This window comes from Pocillopora verrucosa, chromosome 2 (genome assembly GCF_036669915.1).
Source record: "Pocillopora verrucosa isolate sample1 chromosome 2, ASM3666991v2, whole genome shotgun sequence".
Taxonomy (NCBI): Eukaryota; Metazoa; Cnidaria; class Anthozoa; order Scleractinia; family Pocilloporidae; genus Pocillopora; species Pocillopora verrucosa.
Genome location: NC_089313.1, coordinates 949,868 through 967,192, shown reverse-complemented (window position 1 = coordinate 967,192; position 17,325 = coordinate 949,868). Strand labels below are relative to the sequence as shown.

The following is a 17,325-nucleotide window of genomic DNA, read 5'->3' as shown; positions in this document are numbered from 1 at the left end:
GCGCGAGAGATAAACGCAAAAAACAATCAAACAGAACTCAAAGAAAACAATGCGCAAACCAGTAACGTAGGAAACAGTCTCATATAACTCGCAAAAAACAGTGCACAAGGAACTAACGTACCAAATAGTCAAACAGAACTCACAGAAAATAGCGCGCAAGGCACTAACGTAGCAAACAATGAAACAGAACTCACACAAAGCAATGCCCAACGCACTAACGTACCAAACAGTCTAACAGAACTCAAAGAAAAGAGTGCGCAAAGCACTAGCGTAACAATCTAAGACAACTCAAGGAAAACAGTGCACATGACACTAACGTAGCGAACAATCAAGCAAATCTCACAGAAAACAGTGCACAAGACAGTGGCGTAACAAACAATCTAAAAGAACTCGAAGAAAACATTGCGCAAGGCACTAACGTACCAATCAAACAGAACTCACAGAAAACAGTGCGCAAGATACTAACAAAACAAGCAATCTAACAGAACTCAAAGAAAACATTGCGCAAGGTACTAACGTACCAAAAGATCTAACAGAACTAAAAAAAAACAGTGCGCAAGGCACTAACGTAACAAAAAATCTAAGACAACCCAAAGAAAACCGTGCGCAAGGCACTAACGTAACAAACAATCAAACAGAACTCACAGAAAACAGTGCGCAAGACAGTAGCGTAACAAACAATCTAAAAGAACTCAAAGAAAACAGTGCGCAAGGCACTAACGTACCAAACAATCAAACAGAACTCACAGAAAACAGTGCGCAAGATACTAACAAAACAAACAATCTGACGGAACTCAAAGAAAACATTGCGTAAGGCACTAACGTAGCGAACAATCAACCAGAACTCACAGAAAAAAGTGCGCAAGAGATTAACGCAAAAAACAATCAAACAGAACTCAAAGAAAAAAATGCACAAACCAGTAACGTAGGAAACAGTCTCACAGAACTCGCAGAAAACAGTGCGCAAGGAACTAATGTACCAAATAGTCAAACAGAACTCACAGAAAATAGCGCGCAAGGCATTAACCTAGCAAACAATGAAACAGAACTCACAGAAAGCAGTGCGCAACGCACTAACGTACCAAACAGTCTAACAGAACTCAAAGAAAAGAGTGCGCAAAGCACTAACGTAACAAACAATCTAACATAACTCAAGGAAAACAGTGCAAGACACTAACGTAGCGAACAATCAAGCAGAACTCACAGAAAACAGTGCGCAAGACAGTAGCGTAACAAACAATCTAAAGGAATTCGAAGAAAACAGTGCGCAAGGCACTAACGTACCAATCAAACAGAACTCACAGAAAACAGTGCGCAAGATACTAACAAAACAAGCAATCTAACAGAACTCAAAGAAAACATTGCGCAAGGCACTAACGTAGCGAACAATCAACCAGAACTCACAGAAAAAAGTGCGCAAGAGATTAACGCAAAAAACAATCAAACAGAACTCAAAGAAAAAAATGCACAAACCAGTAGCGTAGGAAACAGTCTCACAGAACTCGCAAAAAACAGTGCGCAAGGAACTAACGTACCAAATAGACAAACAGAACTCACAGAAAATAGCGCGTAAGGCACTAACGTAGCAAACAATGAAACAGAACTCACAGAAAGCAGTGCGCAACGCACTAACGTTCCAAACAATCTAACAGAACTCAAAGAAAAGAGTGCAAAAAGCACTAACGTAACAATCTAAGATAACTCAAGGAAAACAGTGCACAAGACACTAACGTAGCAAACAATCAAACAGAACTCACAGAAAACAGTGCGCAAGACAGTAGCGTAACAAACAATCTAAAAGAACTCAGAGAAAACTTTGCACGAGGCACTAACGTAGCGAATAATCAACTACAACTCACAGAAAACAGTGCCCAAGGCAAACGTAACAAACAATCTAACAGAACTCAAAGAAAACAGTGCACTAGGCGGTAACGTAGGAAACAATCAAACAGAACTCACAGAAAACAGTGCGCAAGGAACAAATGTGCCAAAAAGTCACAGAGAACTCACAGAAAACAGCGCGCAAAGCACTAACATAGCAACCAATCAAACAGAACTCACAGAAAACAGTGCGCAACCCAGTAACGTACCAAATAATCTAACAGAACTCACAGAAAAAAGTGCGCGAGAGATAAACGCAAAAAACAATCAAACAGAACTCAAAGAAAACAATGCACAAACCAGTAACATAGGAAACAGTCTCACAGAACTCGCAGAAAACAGTGCGCAAGGAACTAACGTACCAAATAGTCAAACAGAACTCACAGACAAATAGCGCGCAAGGCACTAACGTAGCAAACAATGAAACAGAACTCACAGAAAGCAGTGCGCAACGCACTAACGTACCAAACAGTCTAACAGAACTCAAAGAAAAGTGTGCACAAAGCACTAACGTAACAAACAATCTAAGACAACTCAAGGAAAACAGTGCACAAGACACTAACGTAGCAAGATACTAACAAAACAAACAATCTAACAGAACTCAGAGAAAACTTCGCGCAAGGCACTAACGTAGCGAATAATCCACTATAACTCACAGAAAACAGTGCGCAAGGCAAACGTAACAAACAATCTAACAGAACTCAAAGAAAACAGCGCACTAGGCGGTAACGTAGGAAACAATCAAACAGAACTCACAGAAAACAGTGCGCAAGGAACTAATGTGCCAAAAAGTCACACAGAACTCACAGAAAACAGCGCGCAAGGCACTAACATAGCAACCAATCAAACAGAACTCACAGAAAGCAGTGCGCAACCCAGTAACGTACCAAATAATCTAACAGAACTCAAAGAAAAAGTGCGCAAGGCACTAACGTAACAAACAATCTAAGACAACTCAAGGAAAACAGTGCGCAAGACACTAACCTAGTGAATAATCAAACAGAACTCACAGAACAGTTCGCAAGGCACTAGCGTAACAATCTAAATGAACTTAAAGAGAACAGTGCGCAAGGCACTAAGGTACCAAACAATCAAACACAACTCACTGAAAAATGTGCAAGATACTAACATAACAAACAATCTAACAGAACTCAAAGAAAACAGTGCGCAAGGCTCTAACATAGCGAACAATCAACCAAAACTCACAGAAAGCAGTGCAAAACGCACTAATGTACCAAACAATGTAACAGAACTCAAGGAAAACAATGCGCAAGGCACTAACGTAGCAAACAATCAAACAGAACTCACAAAAGACAGCGCGGAAGGCACTAACGTAGCAAACAATCAAAAAGAACTCACAGCAAACAGTGCGCAAGGCATTAACGTACAAAACAATTAAACAGAACTCAAAGAAAACAGTGCGTAAGGCACTAATGTAACAAACAATCTAACAGAACTCAAGGAAAACAGTGCGCAAGGCACTTACGTAACAAACAAACTAACACCACTCACAGAAAACAGTGCGCAGGGCAGTAATGTAATAAACGATCAAACAGAAGCCAAAGAACACGTACAAACCATTAAACAGAACTCAAAGAAAACTGTGCGTAAGGCACTAACGAAACAAACAATCCAACACAACTCAAAAAAACAGTGCGCAAGGCACTAACGTAACAAACAATCTAACAGTACTCAGAGAAACAGTGCGAAAGGCACTAACGTAACAAACAATCTAACAGCACTCACAGAAAAGAGTGCGCAAGGCAGCAATGTAACAAACAATCAAACAGAAGTCAAAGACAGTGCGCAACGCACTAACGTAACAAACATTCCAACAAAACTCAAAAAGACAGTGCGCAAGGCACTAACGTAACAAACAGTTTAAGAGAACTCAAAGAAAACAGTTCGCAAGGCACCCACGCAACAAAAAATCTAACAGAACGCAAAGAAAACAGTGCACGAGGCATTAACGTGACAAACAATCAAACAGAACTCAAAGAAAACAGTGCGCAAGGCACTGACGTAACAAACAGTCAAACAGAACTCACACAAAACAGTGCACAAGACACTGACGCACCAAACAATTTAACAGAACTCAAAGAAAACAGTGCGCAAGGCACTGACATAACAAACAATCCAACAGACCTCAAAGAAAACCGTGCGTAAGGCACTAACGTAACAAACAATCTAACAAAACTCAAAGGAAACAGCGCGCGAGACACTAACGTAACAAAAAATCTAACAGAACTTACAGAAAACAGTGCGCAAGGCACTAATGTAACAAACAATCTAACAAAACTCAGAGAAAACAGTGTGCAAGATACTAACGTAACAAACAATCAAACAGAGGTCACAGAAAACAGTGCGCAAGGCACTAACGTAGCAAACAATCTAACAGAACTCAAAGGAAAAAGCGCGCGAGACACTAACGTAACAAACAATCTAACAGCACTCACAGAAAACAGTGCGTAAGGCAGTAATGTAACAAACAACCAAACAGAAGTCAACAAAGACAGTGCGCAAGGCACTAACGTAACAAACAATCCAAAACAACTCAAAAAACCAGTGTGCAAGGCACTAGCGTAACAAACAATCTAACAGAACTCAAAGAAAACAGTGCGCGAGGCACTCACGTAACAAAAAATCTAACAGAACTCAAAGAAAACAGTGCGCGAGGCACTAACGTAACAAACAATCTAACAGAACTCAAAGAAAACAGTGCGCAAGCACTAATGTAACAAACAATCTAACAGAACTCACAGAAACCTGTGCAAGACACTAACGTAGCAAACAATCAAACAGAACTCACAGAAAACAGTGATCAAGACACTAACGTAACAAACAACCTGTCAGAACTAAAAAAAAACTGTGCAAAGCACTAACGTAACAATCTAACAGAACTTAAAGAAAACAGTGCAGAAGGCACTAACTTAACAAATAATCAAACAGAACTCAAAGAAAACACTTCGCAAGGCATTGACATAACAAACAATCTAACAGAACTCAAAGAACACAGTGTGCAAGACACTAACGTAACAAACAATGCATCAGAAGTCACAGAAAACAGTGCGCAAGGCTTTAACGTAACAAACAACCCAACAGAACTCACAGAAAACAGTGCGCAAGGCACCAACGTAACAAATAATCTAACAGAACTCAAAGAAAACAGTGCGCGAGACACTAACGTAACAATATAACAGAACTCACAGAAAACAGTGCGCTAGGCACTTACGTCACAAAAAATCAAACAGGATAAAGAAAAGAGTGCGCACGACACTAACGTAACGAACAATCAAACAGAACTCAAAGAAAACAATGCGCGAGACACTAACGTAACAAACAATCAAACAGAACTAAAAAGAACAGTGCGCGAGACGCTAACGTTACAAACAATCAAACAGAACTCAAAGAATTAAATACTAGAGTGCGCGATTCATTAACATTCACCAACATCGCGGAGTATACCCCATGTGCGAAGAGCGCGAAAACTTCTCTATTTGAGTTAGAAATGTTTTTTCTCTCTGTTTCAAGTTATGAAAATAAAAAGTGCTACACATTTAAACGATTAATAACCTCATTATACTGGAACTAGACTTACTTCTGTACTGTTACCCAACACAGGAATATTCCAGGTGTATCAATGACAACATATATTATAATCATGTTAAGATAAGGACTTCCAGGCAAGTCTGATACGTAGAACAGGAAACCATAATAGATTAAGTTCACTATCAACCTGAGAAGAACCAATATATAATAAAGAGAGTTAGAACTTTTTGTCTGTTTAACTTATACTCCGTACCGATGGGAGGGTCTGGGGTGAGCAATTCAAATAATTGGAGAAGGTGAATCAGAAAACAATCAGTTGATTTGGTATTTATTACTGTGGAGTGCAAGATTACTTGAAACAGAGTACCGCCTCTTCCTAGAAGGATGTAAGGAAGAAAAAGGCTTAGCTATTTATTGATTGCGCGAAAGCTTCCTACAGCGCGTGATCAAAAAGTTATCTGTAATTAATTCTTTATTTAATTCTCTCCCTTTATGGTAAGCAACTACAACTCACCAGCAAAACCAGAGAATCAGAGTTCTCTTACGCATGCGTGGTGTCCGGAACAGGTCGAGGGGTGAATGTCGTATTTTTCTTGTGCGCGCGAGAATTTCCCCCCGGCTGCATTTTGCCAGTGCTCTGTTTAAGTAATCTGACATAATAGAATTTTTCTTTGCAAACTTCCTCACAATTTGGCCAGCTTCATCTACACGACCTCGGACAAGGAGCCATCTACCAGACTCTGGGATTATTCTGCAATAATAACATATTGAGAGCTTAATTTTCACCTTGGCTACGAGGTATGATGTTCATAAAAAGAGTGAATGGAGCATTTATAGCACTTTCATTGGTTCGCTCGCAGATGATTAGCAAATGTGACAACCTCCGAGCTACAACTGTACCTCTATTACCAAGCCTAAAATTCACCGTCTGTCTTGGTCGATTGACTCAAACGAGGCTTTCAAGCGGGAAGCATGTCATCTTTGAATCTGGTTATGGCCTGACTCACCGTAGAGTCTCTGCAGCTCAGTGGTAGAGCGTAAGAGGTTTGAGGTTTGATGCCTCAGCAGCTCGTAACAAAAATACAAAAAAAGCATCTTTCTTTGTACATGTATTTTCAAGTTTTATGTTTGTTTGTTCTTTTAGTGGAACAAATCAGCCGGACAATCAATAGCGATTCGCATTAGGATTCGCGTTATCTGTCAAACTTGAGGAGGGAGCCAGCCGTCCAATAGAAAGAGTTTTCAACTGAGTGTCGAAAGTAATTGAATATGCTTCTATACGCTCTGCAATTTGTCCAGCACCTTGGCACATTTTTTTTTTTTGCATAAATGGTTTTTGTGATAGCTTTGCTTTAAGTTTTACAACACTCCATAGAAACCGCGCTATTCGAACACTTACAACCACAAAAGCAGGAAAAGAGCTGGAGGACAGCTGGAAACGAGGAGCAGTGTACGCCAGTCTCTAATGTAATAACCCATGAGAGCAATAGCGCCAGAACCAGCGGCCCAAAAGAAACCACAACACTTTGAAGCCATAGTGCGGTAGGTTGGTCCCACAAGCTCCAGGACGTACACATAATGAGCCACGAAAAAACCCGTCAGACAGGCTGCTGTACAAAATCGAAGGACAGCGAAGAGGACTAAGGATTTAGCAAAGCTTGCACCCAGGCTGAAGAGCGTCTGAAGTAAAATAAACATGTAGCATGGGAAGTTGTTCATAGTCACAATTACCTAATATTGTGAAGAGAAGTAAAGGTATGACTATTGAAAAGTAATAATCAGAATCTGAAACTGTTAGCTAAAACAACGCAAAGTATTTTCCTACATTTATAAAAGATTAATTAATGGCAGCCTCAAGAAATTAGTCATAAAGAATGAAAATATCTTGCTCAGTTATTTATAACTGGATCCAATCTTTGGGTGAAAAGGCCAGAAACAAAAACAATGGACATTGTGTTTTCCTTTTGTCACAAGATTGATTGTTATTGTTGATTCTATACTCATAAACCTCACTCTCTCTAGTCCTTTACTTTACCTCCTATTTTCATAGGGTCATAATCAAGACTCATCTCCATGCTCTCACTATAAATAGTCATGATAGAGGGTAACCTAATCCATGCATTCAGTTTGTCAACAAGGCACCAAGCAAATGAGACAGCATAGCACAACAAAGCTAGTAATAGAAAAGGGAAAGTAACATAACTCTCCTCCTTATTTCTGTGTTTTCATTGCACATCATTTGTCATGTAATCCATTGACTCACTAACTGCAGGGAACAAATCATAGAGAAGGCAAATATGAACTAAAATCTATTGGTAAAATTACAATCAAAAGCATACCATTAGCACAGAACACAGCAGCATACAAGAACGTCTTCCAAAATTATCAGAGACTGCTCCAAAGATGAAAGATCCAAGCAACATTCCTGCACCAAATACTGCCTGTACATTGGCACCAATGAAAGCTCTATCGCAAATAAGGTTGTACTAAATATGGAAATGAGAAAGAAAATATAAGGGTAACATCAAAATGGTGATTTTAGTTCATGCATATATGTACTGTGTTAGTCAAGCTTTTAACAAAATTTTTAAATGCAATTAGTTTAACAACACCCAGATTTGAGCACTAATAGGACAGTGTCCATGTCTTGATTGCCATTGGACACTTTAAAAGCCACGACTTTGTCACTGAACATGGATCTATCATTTGTACAGGCTTTTAAATGAACTACAGGATTTGTTTTCCCACAAAAAGAAAGAAACTGTCATGTTTTATCAATAAATAACTTTCACCAATGGGCACTTTTACCTCAAATTTTGGCATTGTGTAAGCATTCTTCCTTACTTAAAGGGGAAAAAAGGTATTTATATTTCATAAACCAGTGAAATAGATTATCAGGGTTTTCATTTACTTTTGAAGTAGAAGGGCACTGCCTTGTGAGTAGGCCGGTACACTGTATAATCGAGGGCCGAAGGCCTGAACCTCTAGGGAGTCTAGGGGATGCTTCCCCCGGAAACTTTTAAAACTTAAGTCTCCCAGAAACGCACTTTTCTGCAATCTGGTGAAGAAATCTTTCTGGAATGAAGCATACTTAATCTGATTATAGTAAAAGTAATGGTAATCTAAGAGAATTTGTTTGTTTCTCTACACAGCTATAGCTTCATCAAAACACTGCTGTTACTGTCAGAGCTTCCTTTCTTCTTCTTCTAAAGAGTGAAACTGACAACACTCTTTGTAGTTTATGAAAACTCAAAGTCAGAGCCGTAATCATTTACATTAATTCCTTTTGTCACCATATATCACCCAGCAGTTAAAAATTTAAAACAAATGTTGATGGAACACAAGAGTCTGATACACAATCAGCCCTCGCTGAAAACAATTTTTTCAAAACCTCCGATGGGCTTTATCTTCAATGAAATTAAATTGGATCCAAGTTTCTTTCTCGGAATATTTGAGCTTAAAAGTCAGCTAAATGTTGGCTTACTAAGAGGCCGTGTCAGCTGATAAGCATCTTTTACGGCGACATTCGTCTCCTGATGTTTATTTTATATTCTGAATTTTATTTCAGAAAAATAAAAAGTGTTTTATGAAGAGTTTAAATGATGGGAAGCATAGATAGCGTACGTAATTTTTCGAAAAGCCTTTTCACGACTGTAATCCAACTAAAACATAAATTTAATTTTTTAGGTCATCGCTCTTGACTTTTCATGTGCAAACGAGTGCTTGCGTGAGTTTTACTTTTGCTTGCCACGATCACTCCGCAGAACGCACTCGATTTTATGGCACGTCACGTTTAAGAGTTATTTAATAGCTAATTAGGCACTTTAGAAAGAGACAGTTCTAAGAACGCTATTAGTATAGGTAATCACATAAGGCCAAGTACTATTAAGGATTAATTGCACGAGAGTTTTCAAAATTTTCCAAAATTGCCCGAGTCGCGAAGCGACGAGGGCAATTTGGAAAATTTTGAAAACTCAAGTGCAATTAATCCTTAACAGTACGAGGTCTCATGGGATTACTTGTTTATCAATAAAGGGCAAAATTTATACGAAGGAAAATCACGCGCGCAGTCTATTTTAAACAAATTTCAAGATAACGAACGGTTGCTATGCAACGGATTAGCCAATCATTAACAGGTAATCATGCCCTCTCTTGATTACTAAAAATGCCCTCGATTAAGAAAAAATGCCCTCTCTCTCAACCAATCAGCGCTCAGTAATTTTGCCCTTTATTGATAAGGGACCTTAAGCAGTCAGGACGGCAACGCCAAGGAAGACTTCGTTTAAAAAATGAATTACTGCCTATAATTTGAATTTCAAAAATGGCTGCATGTGTTTACCGTCTCATACGGTGCCACACCTCAACTTCAGCATAGCGTATCAAAGAAGTGTTGAGGTCCAACTAGAAATTAAAATAATTTGCCGTCGCGGTTTCGGTTCGCAGACGAAGCAAATTGTGGGGATTTCACATTGTTGTTTTGCATTGTACGGCTCAGAAATGTACAAACGCACGTGCTGAGCTATTGTTCTGCCTATTATATCTTTTGTTTTTCCATGTCCTCGTTGCCGTCGCGTGGTTTGCTTAAGTTCCCTGTTATCGCGCAGCGCCTTTCTCATCAGAGTAAATTTTATTTCCACAATCTGATCGCAAGTAATTGATAAATAAGTGCAGAAAAATGCTTTAAACTTACAGGGAAGAGTTAAAATTAAGTTGAAGTTGATAATTTTTTTCATAACTATTTTATTTTTTTAATTTGGTGCTTTAAGTAGCCGGGAACTCTGTTTAAAGTAGACGGGTGCCGGTACCCGGGACCCGGCTTCTAATAAAAACCCTGGATTATAGACATTTAGTGTCCAATTTGGGACAAAATCAGACACTAGTGTCTAAAAAAAATGGACACTTTGGCCCAAAATCAGAGACTAGCGTTGAAAAACTGAATGCACCAGAGTTCAAAATCTGACACTAGTGTATGATTTTTGGACACATGTGTCCAAGATCAGACTCTAGAGTAAGAAAATAAAAATCCCTAACTTCTGCTGACAGTGCTTATTAAAGAGAGGTTGGATCAGCCAAGCAAATAACTGAAACATTCAAGTAATTCAAATGAAACCAAGATAAAAAATTTCAGCTGGTAAGTGGATCTGATTGTTAATTCTCCTCTCTAGCTGCTCCACACTCTCTTGTAAATTAATTGCGAGAATTTGGTGTTAGATCAAGATAAAAACTTCTTCCCGATAAGTTTGAGTATTCTCATTACCCATTTGCTGGATAATGTATGGATATTATGGGGAGAAGTTACATGTCAATCACTTTTGGGTATTATAGGGTTAAATAAGGCTTGGACCCTCCCTGTTATATGTAGTTATATGTCAATAGTCTTAACCACTTGCCATGCAAAGCCTGGAAGCATGAGTTTGGGAAGGAAATCCCTGTTTGGTAGGGTAACCTGAACTGCCGGCAAAACCTTTAACCCCTTAACTCCTAAGATCTGATCATTAATTCTCCCCTCTAGCTGTCCCACATTTCTTTGTAAATGAGTAAACAGAATTTGGTCTTAGATGAAGAAAACTGCTACCTGATAAGTTTGAGTATTCTTACTACCTGTTTGCTGGATAATGTTTGGGTATTAGGGAGAAGTTACATGTTGACTTCTAGGAGTTAAATGGTAAAAACAAAATAGTAGCCTTAACATTCTGAGTCAGTGTTGTATCCTAGATCTTCTCAACTGTAGCTAAATACAAAGATAATTAATTAAAGAAACACACCTCAGTAACTGTGCTGTTATAGGCATAAGGTCCTATAAATGCATAATTTGTACAGTTTTTGCAACATTTGTTTACTTCACACTCCACGTCTGGTGTCGCACATTGAAACTTTGGTGTCCCAGTAATAAATGGCACCCCAGCTGTGTGAAGTCCACTGGGAATGAGGACAAAAACACATGAAAGGATATAAATGGCTCTTTGCCAGGGCCCAAATTCACCAATACGCTTCAAGATGTCATCAAACTGCACAGAGTCATTTTCAGTCTGTTGCACCTCACTAGGATTAATAAAAAAAGTGTTCATTTTTCATATAACCAATAAACACACAGTTCTACAAACCCTTGATCCTAGGCAACATAGCACAGCAAATTCAAAGTTGGCGAATGATCACACAAGGAAAAAAAGTCAGTGTTGCCCACTCTGAACATGAGTAAATGTAACTTTTTACACCCTAACATTACAATTTGAGTATCTTAGTAAAGATAATAGGACAAAAGTTAATTACTTGATTTGAATTAATACCCTGTAGATTCCTCTGAATTTTTAAACATAAACTATTATTCCACAAGTGTATATTGGATATGAGATAATAGATGGCTGAGTTGGCTGAATCATCTCATATGCAACAAGCACAAGTGGAATAACTGTTTTATTAAAAATGCCCAAAACTATAAATAAATCCTCCCAAATTTATTTTGTAACAACAAAGGGAATGTTTTAATATACAAAAACACCTCCAGTTTAACTCCTCATCATATGCACACATAGTGTACTGGCTCATGAAGGGTGAGACAATGAAAATTCTTGAATTGCATTACCCAATGATCCAGTTTTACATAATTTGCATTATTTTGCCACAACAGTTTCTTCCACCACATAATCTTACACAATCTCTTTTTTCACAGCAAAACAGAAAGTCTGAATAAATATGTAAAACTAAGTAAGAGACCATATATTTTTTTGTTTAACTGACAGGAACATCAACATCACTGAGAAATCAAGTTTATTTTTCAAAGCAAAAGTGTTTTATTCAAAGAGTTGGTAAGATAGAGTAGAGTTCATAGAGCTCTATCAATTTAATTGCCTTTAATTAGCAAAAAAAGCCTTGACTATTTTATGTCAGTGGCAAAAGCTAGCACATTGAAGCATTTGATCCAGTATTCATCTTTCGAAGACTCATCGTTTACTAGGATCACCACAGCAAATAGCGTGATAATTGTTAAGCAAAATTGCGTGACATAGCGAAATGTACATCAACAGATATCATTCAACTTCCTCGTTATTTGCACCAAAACAAGCCGTGTTATGACCAGTCTCACGAAATTGAATCAACCTGGAAATAACTTGCTGGTGCGCACGGTATATTAATGAGAATTCTTCATGTGCATATATCTCAAATAAAGATTGACCTTTGTAGCGTAGCGGCATACTTCGCTGCCAAACAAAGTTACGTCACATATATAGTTTCGGTCGCCTCAAATTCAATTTCCACATCAAAAGCATAAAGCACTCCTTCGTAATTGGCCCTAAAATCATTATATCTAAGCTGAGTCAGGGAAGAACTAAAAGTTATCTGCGATGTATTTGAACGAAGGAGCATCCGATGAGTAATCTTCCGTATCGTACAAAACATCGTAATGGAATCCCTCAAAGATTGCCAGCGAATGAGGTTTCAGTTATGCAATCACTCACGACTTGAGGCATTTAAATTAGTACCTGCTAACACTGGTATTGCCATTCCTACATATAAGTCCTTCTTGGCTTCCCATTTCGTCTTCAGAATTTGGGATTTCCCTCAGTTCCAGCTCTTCCACTTCATTGTCGGCTGCTAAAATTGAAGCCATTCATGAAATGTAAATTTTATTCAGCGGTATTCACCATGGCTACGATACCAGTACGTGGTATAGGGAAGCTAATTTTGTGTACAGACATTACAACTATGAACAACCTTAGAACAATGAACAACCTGGTAGGACCTTCCAGACAAAAAAAAATCAAACACTTTCAATTTTCATGAACGAACACTTTTTCCTCCCCATTTTAAGATATGATGCCGGCTGTGAATAAGTCAAATTCTTGGGACATCAATGTTTTTCTCCAGGATGATTTAAAGATACTTTACCTGTTCAAAATATTGTGTTCCTTTTTAATTAGTTTTCATGAGCCAGGGTTAAAACGGTACTTGACCTTTCCGCCAGCAAGACCAGTTAGACAAACAGGTAATGTACGAGGAACACTTCAAAGATTCTCGTTCAATTTAACTCGGTTTTGGTGAATTTAACAGGTAAGTTGGCATAAAACAGAGAGCTAAAGTTGTACAAAATGGTAACGACCATGGACTTTTGACAACAGGAGGTGTGCCAGTGTGAATTACATTCCTCTCTTAAGACTATGGAATGCATTTTCATATATTTGGCACATTTTTCCTTAGGTTATTTAACGCAGAATACATGAGGTCATTGGAGCAATTTGGCCCTACTTTTTCCAATGCGCAGTCACCTCGTTACGCTAAGTAGATATGAGAGGAAGATATTTGAAACAAAAAAGAAGAGATAAGCGTAGAAATCGCAGTCTATGATGATTAAAAATGATAACTACTCATTTTATATCCAAATCTTATTCACATTTCGTGAGATGAAGCTCTCACCTAGGGGAGTCCGTGGAAGAAACCTCTGGATGCAGGTGGTGTTACATGATGTTATGGTTACAGGTCAAGTGAAGAAACTGAAGCTTTTATTTTCTGCTCTCTTGTCCTTTTAACGACTATAAATCACTTTAAATCTATTCATGTCGATCGTTTATAAAGCGAACGTGTCTTGTATCTGACAAGCCCCAAAGCTGACACATCATTTATAACCACATTGACATAACGTGTTCCTGAGTTTTTTGACCGGGTAAACGATAGTAGATAAGGCCGCACTTAAGTTAACTTATCAAAGCGTATGTTATGTTTGACCAAACCAGTCCTGTTTATAAAAATAATATATAGGTTAAGCTGAGGTAGATCGGAAAAAAAACGCGCCTCACAAGAGGCACAAAAAAGTTCGCCATTTCTTGGCGTATAGCGTTGCTGCAGCTGACGTACAACTATTAAAGAGGGGTCTTTTCGAAACAAGAAGCGACTGATTAACGTCGCCAGTGAAAGTCGACTAACTCTTTGAAGCCTTTTCTTTTTTGGTAGGTTCACTGACACCAAAGGATAAAATAATGGACGTATTACTGCTTCTGATGAGCTTGATTTCTGCAATCGTGGCTGGCTCAAGGACCACAAAACATCAGCACTCGCCCATTAGGAAGTTTTTCTCCGGTAAAAGATCAGGTAAAGATCGTTGACTAAAACTTATCACCTCAAGAGGCTTGGACGCAGTTTTTTAAATGAAGAATAGTCTTCAAATTTCGTGAGCAGAAAGAATGGGTGAACAGAAATGGAAAAATCATGGCCATCTTGCCAAACATGGAAAAGCCTAAGGAATGTAATTCGTCTGAATCTCAGTGATTTAACCGATTTGTCCGATTTCATTTTTATGTTTAGACATTTCTGCGTTTTAAATTATTCCTCTCCGTACTGTTTGGATCGGGCTTATGCGATTCATAGGTCACTGGACAAGTTTAAATTTACCGTTTTTCTTTCTTAATTTTTTATGAAATTTCTCTAGTTAGCCTCTGTAATAAAAATAACAGTCGAGGAAATCTTATCGACTGCCTTATTGAATCTCCAGAGTAGGTTTCACACACATTTAAGGTTTATTACTTTTCATTTTTTTTCCCCAGGTCTCCCAAGATGGACCATTCCTATCATGAGAAACCTAAAGAAAGCTCGAGCTGGTCGTCGCTCTCAAGGATCTTCGTATCCATATTCAAACCAGTATGCTGCATACGCCCCCTCTTTACCCCCTGCAACCCCGTCCTTCTACCCTTCAGCTTATCCTTCTCCGCCCTCTTTCTCTTATTCCCCACCGTCCTTATATCCCGCTTCTCCCCCATACGGTTACCCTCCTTCATCTTATCCGTCCCCTGCATTCTACTCATCATCCTACTCATCTTCAGAACCAGGAAGCTCCTTTCCATCCAGCAATCAGGCACAACAGTTGACGTATTCTACATCCTCATCAAATGCGTATGCCAGTGATCAATACCAGCAACAGGAGATATTGTATCCCTCCCATGTGAACCCAGGTAAAGCTGCCTCCATGGGAAAATCAGCTGCCCACTTGATAATCTCAGGATCAGCAGCAAAACCAAGCAATGACGCTACGAAGCCCAAAGTCAAACCAACACCTCCCGATAGAACAGAAAAATTTGAAATCAAAGGACGATGTAAGGATTTTGTTCATATTCCTTTTTATTTCGTCGATTTCTGAGAAAAGAAATTTTAACCTCAAAATGTAAAAATAATTTGAAAGATAATCTTATTTACCCAACCTAAGTGGCAGAGACAAGACTAAAGATGTTGGGGGAAGTTCTTGGACCTAATGATAGCTTCTGTCTAGGCTATTACGGAAATACAGATTCAGACAAAATAGAAAATAATGAAACATTCACTGTGTCATCTTTTGATGCAGTTTTTAAGAGCATCGGCTGTTGGGCAGATTCTACTAAACGTCGTGCAATGGACAGTTTAGAGGGAAAGAGTTCCCAGCTTAAACATCCTTACAAGACAAGAGTGAATGCCTTGATGAAGTGTGCAGAGGTAGCAGATGAACATGACTTAAAGATATTTGGTTTGCAAAATGGAGGGCAGTGTTTTGGAGGGAAAAATGCAGAGAACACATACAGAGAGTATGGACAGAGCACGGAATGCGCAGGTAACCAAGTTATGGTTTATGACTTCACGGTGACATAAATCTCAGGTCATTCTTCATATCATTTACCACTTCAATGTAGGTTCCAGGATAGCAGCTTGCAGAATTGCAGTTCGTGCGCTTGTTTCGTAGTACAAATCCAAGGCTCTTCCAAAGCTGCTTAAACTTTTGTTTCTCCTTGCTAGGTGACGGCGAAGGAGGTCCGTGGAGTAACGAAGTGTACAGGTAGACTCTAATAACAATCAGTCGAAGATAAGCCGACAGCACTAAACTGAGATTAACTGTTACTATTACCAGGACTTATCGAAAAGTAACTCGGTAACGTGGCCCCCCTGCTAAAATATCTATCTTGGCAATTATACTTAAAGTTGATTAGAATCAAGACTCCAAAAATCTAAATCGGTGATGAGAAGAAGCTAATCCTACCATAAGGCGCCTCATGAGGGGATGTTGTGGTCATCTTTGTACCTCATGATTGGGTGACTCACTTTGATACAAAATGCAGTCCCTGCTATAAGAGTTGGAACTTGGCGATCCTCAAAACTACACATCAACTTCTAAGCCATTGGCAACGCTGCCTTTTCTCTTCTCCCATATGACTTTTTTATACACAAGAACCGAGCTTCTCTTCAAGTAACATTTTTGAGTCACATCAGATGTAAGATTCCTTGTTCTGTCTGTCACAGCTTTTTAGATGAAGATGATCAACCTTTGGTAAAACCACCAAAGATAATGGACAACAAAAACGGATCCAGTAATGGCACAAGTACAGCCTGTCCCAACCCTTGTGCAAAAAATTCTTCTTCATCATCTTCAAATACTACATGCAGCATACTGCTACCTAGCAGTACTGGTGCTGGTCAAATGTGTGGCTGGGGATGTCCGATTCCAATTCCAGCTTGTAATGGTAGGGTTATTTGGTATAAATGTTGTAATTGTTGCCTCCATCGTCGACGTCAAAGTAATCTCTAGTTTCGGTAAACATTCCCATCACTTTGCTCAAGTGAGTTACTAGCCAATGATGATCTGCCAGGAGATCCAAGTTATACACAGAGAATAGATAACACAAAGACATAAGAATAAGCCAGACATAAAAAATTGCAATAAGTTGCACAATTAAATTAACGTTTATAAAAAACACGTCCATAAGTAGTCTTTCGCAGCTGAAAAAAAGCTGAGACTTAAGAGTCAGTTTTTTTCGTCAACTGACGCGCTAAGCTCTATTATCCACACCCTTAACGAAAGTTAAACTTTTGAACGGTTCATCAACTACTGGTAAAACCACCAAACGCAAAGGGGAATTAAAAATGATACAGAACTGTAACGAC

At 38.8% G+C, this 17,325-nt stretch overlaps 2 protein-coding genes across 2 annotated transcripts in view; one reads left to right on the top strand and one right to left on the bottom strand.

The window, feature by feature from the left end:
• Nucleotides 1-13,039, bottom strand: part of LOC131782484 (organic cation transporter protein) — a 29,823-nt gene extending 16,784 nt beyond the window's left edge. Inside the window, exons 1-6 of the mRNA XM_059099216.2 lie at nt 12,912-13,039; nt 11,196-11,472; nt 7,770-7,916; nt 6,830-7,110; nt 5,945-6,181; nt 5,480-5,617 (exon numbers count right to left, since the gene is read on the bottom strand). Coding sequence (XP_058955199.2) covers nt 5,480-5,617; nt 5,945-6,181; nt 6,830-7,110; nt 7,770-7,916; nt 11,196-11,472; nt 12,912-13,039 — 1,208 coding nt within the window. The remainder of the gene's footprint in view (nt 1-5,479; nt 5,618-5,944; nt 6,182-6,829; nt 7,111-7,769; nt 7,917-11,195; nt 11,473-12,911) is intronic.
• Nucleotides 13,040-14,402: 1,363 nt separating this feature from the next.
• Nucleotides 14,403-17,325, top strand: part of LOC131782482 (uncharacterized) — a 31,254-nt gene continuing 28,331 nt past the window's right edge. Inside the window, exons 1-5 of the mRNA XM_066162250.1 lie at nt 14,403-14,514; nt 14,967-15,512; nt 15,758-16,000; nt 16,183-16,222; nt 16,684-16,904. Coding sequence (XP_066018347.1) covers nt 14,403-14,514; nt 14,967-15,512; nt 15,758-16,000; nt 16,183-16,222; nt 16,684-16,904 — 1,162 coding nt within the window. The remainder of the gene's footprint in view (nt 14,515-14,966; nt 15,513-15,757; nt 16,001-16,182; nt 16,223-16,683; nt 16,905-17,325) is intronic.